Genomic DNA, 5,442 nt, shown 5'->3' on the forward strand with positions numbered 1-5,442 from the left:
AAAATTGTGCCACGGCTAATGCCCTATAAATGTTTTGAAGAACTCAAATATTTTTTCAAAGCTTAAATCGGAGTATTCTTAAAAACAGTGTATTTGAATTAGAATGAGTGGTTTTCGACCAAATATACACAGATGTAGAGGCCCCCTTAACATACTTACCGAATATTCCTCTAGTCGTTTTAACAAATACCTATCTTGATTCAAATAATACCTCCACTGCTTCTTACGGCTTTTATGCTTCTCACTCACATGAATGTGTATTTAAAAATAGTAGTAATTTTTTAGGTTCTACTTCGTTGGAAATATTATTTTTGTCAGTTTTTAATTTAATTTTTATTTTAGGAATTTTTCAATTTTATGAGTCAAAACGTTTAATAGATTATACGGGTTCTGATCAGTTGATATCCACAACCTGGTGTACAACTATCAACAACAATCTAATCTACACAAATTGATAATTCATACGATAAATATTTACACAGAAAAGTCTGAGCCTTTGTCTCAACCCCACTGGGCTGACTTTTTTAACCCATTATTGAATATTTGTACATCATATAATATGTAAATCTTAAAATGAATAATGTACGAATTTATGTTACATTTTTAAAATAGATGTCTTATTAGAATTTTCAATGTACAAAGCAATTGCTTTCAGACTTTGTCTTTTTGTGTGCACTCACACTATCATAGGATTTGTGCACACAGATGTTTTTTTTATAACTGGTTCATTGTTCATTGTTTTTCAGACACGATCCTAGATTAAAAAATAATAATTCCCGCTTGCAAATATTTTAGCTGGGCTATGGTATTGAAATCATATGCAACTTATATGAATACACAATCGCTCAGGGTCTGGGGTCACAACTTGATCTAGTTATCACAAATGTTTTTAATGTTACTCTGAAACTAACTCACTAATACCCTTAGATTATATAAATCATCCTGCGTTGAATTTATATTTTATTACTTATTTCTAGTCTACGCTGTGAGTCGCATTACTGCTGAGGGACAATTAAGTGTACATTTTTAGTTGAATTATAATGTCTCAATTAAATTGTTTAACTGGCCAACGAGGCCAATTGTAAATACAACAATAATATTACTTATGTAACTTTTGAAATTAAATGAAGATGTCATAAAAAAATTGCAATGCCTTCATTTAAACTGTAGGTGTAAAGAAACGAAATGTTGTGTAAACAAATGCAAACAAAAATATCCACATTAGATAATCATCCGAAAAAATAAACGTATAGGAAGAGCAACAAAATACAAGACTCAGAATGTTTAAAAATCTTTTTGTTACATTTCGGTACACAATTAAAAAAAAAACTATTATTACAAATTCTTACTCAGTTCTTAACATTTTCTTAATTTAATAATTTAATTAAAAAGGACCGGATACAATAACTAGACTACATATTTCATAAAATATAGTTTTTATTTCAAAAACAAAAAAACGATTTCTTTTACAATCTTGGAGTTTGCTTAATTGGTTTGTTTTGGGCTTTTATAAACAAAAACCGTTCATTCATGGATTTTACATAGTCTGTTTTGTAAGCTTTCTTGGTGATTTCTTCAAATTTGTTTACATCTATGCCGTCTAAAACGATACAAAAACGAACAATAATTATAATATACCTACAAATTATATTGTTATAAGAGTGTAAACCGTAGTTGCAGAACCAGAAACCAACTGCATCAAATAAAGGTCCCTCGAAACCAAAGAAAGCTATTGTTAATAACACGATAGAGTTAATAAATTTTATGATTACCGTTATTCATTTGTGCAATTTCATCGGCAGAATAATTAGTTTTTATAGTTTCACCTCCATCGTGCAAAAGCGTGTTTATGTCATTCACAAAAACTGTATTAGTATTAGGAAAATCTAAATACTCTAATAATTCATTGAAAACGGTTTGCATAATCTGAAAAATGTCGAAACCTGTCATTAAAAACGTCTAGGATAATACAACGTAATATCTTAAAATCGATGTCGATTTAAGCGTTATAACCATTAACAAGGTTTTGAAAAAAAATTCAACTATAAGTCTAAAATCTTCTGAGATTATATTATTATATTCTAGTTCTCCTTACATATAAAATCTCACATACTTCATCTCACTTTGTATTATTTGTAAGTTACTCAATAATTAAGTATTTGTACAGTGAAAAAAATAGTTACAATAAAGGCTATTACAAAAAAAAAACTTACCAGCTGACTTTAATTGTAATTAAAAAATGTTACTACTGACTACTATTTAGTTATGCATGTATAAAAAATATTGATAAAAACATGATAATTCTAGTATAAAATTATTAGAAAAAAAATGAATTCATAATAAACCTCTTATTAAATTAGCGAATTGAAAGTAATTCATAATTTTTAAATAATAAATAGTGCCTTATGAATTATGAATATTTTTTTTTCTAAAATGTTTGTACTAAAATTGTCAAGTTTGAAAATTAATATGTGTTTTCGTTTGTATTTTAACAATTATTTTATAAAGAAACAACAAAGAAATTTGCCTATTACATTAGTTTGCAATCAATAACAATATTAAAAAAAAAAAAACAATTCAAATTTATAAGATTTATACTGCCTTTTAACACAAAGGTACAAATTACAGTTACCTCTTTCTCTGGGTTCGCAACACTTAGAATTACTAAGTAATTCATTACGAAACATAACGATAGTATGTACTTGGCGTTCATTGTTTCTTCTTTAAAGTCTTGAATCGAACGGAACAAAAATAAAAGGTTTTAAAATGCTGTACAGTACTTGGTTTCTTAGTGAGTTTTCGAAGAATAACACGTATATTATAATAATGCTATTTTGTTACCGATATTTATAACATTTGTTATTGACGATTAAGTAGACTGTTTTTGTACAAGAGTTGTTTTTTGTGAACATGTTATCATGTGAACAAACAAAATAGACGGTGTTTATTTTGATCAAATAATACATTTTTGAAAACAAATGTTTTACAGCGACGGGTTTTATTTGTTGTTTGTAGCACTAGAATTTGTTTTGCTAAACCAATGTAATGTCAATAAAATACCTCTAAAGGTAAAAATCTAAAGCTAAATACCTCTAATAAAATCTATAAGTGGATTTTGGTAGTTTCACCAATATAACAAACCTAAATTAAGCTTAAATAGTTTAGGACACTGTCTAAAATTTAGTATTACAGTTTTAAAGTTTCAGAACTCCAAAAAGACTCGGAGATTTAGTATAAGATAACGCACAAAATAATTCTATTTATTAATCTAAATTTAAAAAAAAATTGGCGACTGATTATGACCGGTTTTACCCACAGCCCTTCAAATATTTATTGAGGTGTTTTTTAGCTTCGATGCGGAGCTATACTACCGTGTTTTTTTTACAATGACGTCTTTTTACATATTTTTTCAATTTTTTTGTATTTACTTAACCGCATTTTCACGTAGCAAGCATATAGTTTGGAAATCATAGCTACCCGGCTTTGGAATGCAAATAAGATGGTCTAAAATATTATACATGGGTGTGGCCAGTAATTATTTATAAGACAAAATATTGTAATTTTTTAATAATTAATCTGAGCGCACGGCAGTGCGCCAGGCCAAGATCCAGTAATGTCAGTGTATCTTTGCACGAACTAATTCACCCAGTTTTTCTAACCCACTAATCCCTGTTTACTCTTAAGATAATCTTTTGAAATTTGAAACATAGATTAAGCTCAAGTAGCTCAAGATACTGTAAAAATGTGAGCCCTTAATAGTAAGCCTCTTCTAGAGTTTTCATTTTTGTTATTGACTCACTACTCACTCAGTCATCATCAAAATTATAAGACACTTCCCGTATAGGTAGAAACGTGAAATTTGGCACAAATGTGGGTCTTGTAGTTTAAGCAAAGGTAAAAATCTGAAAATGGCAAATTTCTCAAAATTAATGCGCTAGGTGGGGCATTAATCTAAGACGTACAATATCCATTCAATGCTTCATATAAAAAAAAACCTCGCCCACGATACTGAAGCCCTCAAAAAGAAATGATATCACCAACAAAAACTTAACATTAAAAAAAGACGAAGTTCCAGACCCCCTCCCAAAAATGTCAGCCAGCTAACAAATGCTTAATTCAGAAACTGGCCAAGTGTTAAGAAATACAAATAAAAGATCAACACTGCTCATGAAAGTAGGAGTGAAGTGTGGATATGAACTAAAAAAATAGCAGACTTGGCCACAATGTAGATATTACTACTTTAATAGGCTGACATTTTTTGGGAGGGGGTCTGGAACTTGGCCTTTTTTCACTGTAAGGTTTTTGTTGGGGATTGGTTAAACAATAATGTGGGCTTTTTTTTTGTCTGTATACACTGTAACTTTTTTAATACTGGACAATTCCTTCGAGTAGCAACTCTATAAATAAAAATTTTTATCAAGTTGGTACTTCGGGTGGGTAAAAGTTGAAAAAGTTTACTTCTTTACAATTAAAATTTGAAAAAAAAACCATACGAATTTTTAAGTTAGAACTTTTACCCATTTCCCATACCCCTTAGAAGGAGCAAGTATTTTTTTTTTTTTTGGATTTTTATTTTTTTTAATTTTTGGAAAACTGTGTTTTTCCCAAACTTTGTATATCTCAACAAAGACACCTAAAATCTTAATAAGTTTTTTATCAATTCATTACAACATAATAATATAAATAATGATATTTCACCCTTTTAGTCATAAAAATAAAAGCAGATCCCTTATAAGTTTATAATGACTTGCGTTATAAAGTTTATTTCAACCTTATGTTTACACAAATTGTTAACGACTTATTTTCTTACATTATAATATACAATATTTTTTCAACTATTGCTATAATTTTATTATCTATCTTATCGAAAACTGCTATTACAGAAATATTATAGTTTTTTTTCGTAAACAAGTTAGTTTTAAAAGTATTTTGTTATGTTATTTGTGTACTTCAATGTTTGAACTGTTTATTTTCTTGCTTAGAAGAACCATGTATCATAGTAAAATACTCAAAATACCAAAAAAAAAACCGTGAAAATAAAAAGCTAAAATATCATAGCACCCAGTTATATTATAAAAATAATTATAATTAGGTTTTGTACATTATTGGATATCGATAAAAGTAGGAATTACAATCTAGTTTGAAATGTATATTATTATACAACTATTCGAATATTCAAATCTTTAAACATAATATATTTATATATATATATATATAATTATTAAAACATCAAGATGCTACCATGAAGAAAAAAAATAGGTTAAACATTTTATTACAAAAACAACTGCAAAACAAAATATGTTAAGAAAAACACCTCGTTTTCGATAAAAACAAAATAAGTAATAAGACCATACAAATTTTTTTTGTAAAATACGAAGATTTTTATAATATTCAAAGTGTATAATACCTATAGGAACTTACCATTTGTTTACATTACAACCG

At 27.9% G+C, this 5,442-nt stretch overlaps 1 protein-coding gene across 1 annotated transcript; it reads right to left on the minus strand.

Annotated features, from left to right (window-relative positions):
- Positions 1-1,419: 1,419 nt before the first annotated feature.
- Positions 1,420-2,846, minus strand: LOC126843423 (uncharacterized). Its single transcript, XM_050580965.1, has 3 exons — positions 2,633-2,846; positions 1,773-1,926; positions 1,420-1,600 (listed from the first exon to the last, which is right to left on the minus strand). Exons 1-3 carry the CDS (start codon positions 2,711-2,713, stop codon positions 1,467-1,469), a joined length of 369 nt encoding a protein of 122 aa, XP_050436922.1. The 5' UTR covers positions 2,714-2,846; the 3' UTR covers positions 1,420-1,466.
- Between the last annotated feature and the right edge of the window lie 2,596 nt (positions 2,847-5,442).

The sequence above is a fragment of the Adelges cooleyi genome, unplaced genomic scaffold (genome assembly GCF_023614345.1).
Source record: "Adelges cooleyi isolate 19-005CV unplaced genomic scaffold, UGA_ACOO_1.1 ACOO_flye_CR_arks_rails_tigmint_CR_PRNA_574, whole genome shotgun sequence".
NCBI classification, from domain to species: domain Eukaryota; kingdom Metazoa; phylum Arthropoda; class Insecta; order Hemiptera; family Adelgidae; genus Adelges; species Adelges cooleyi.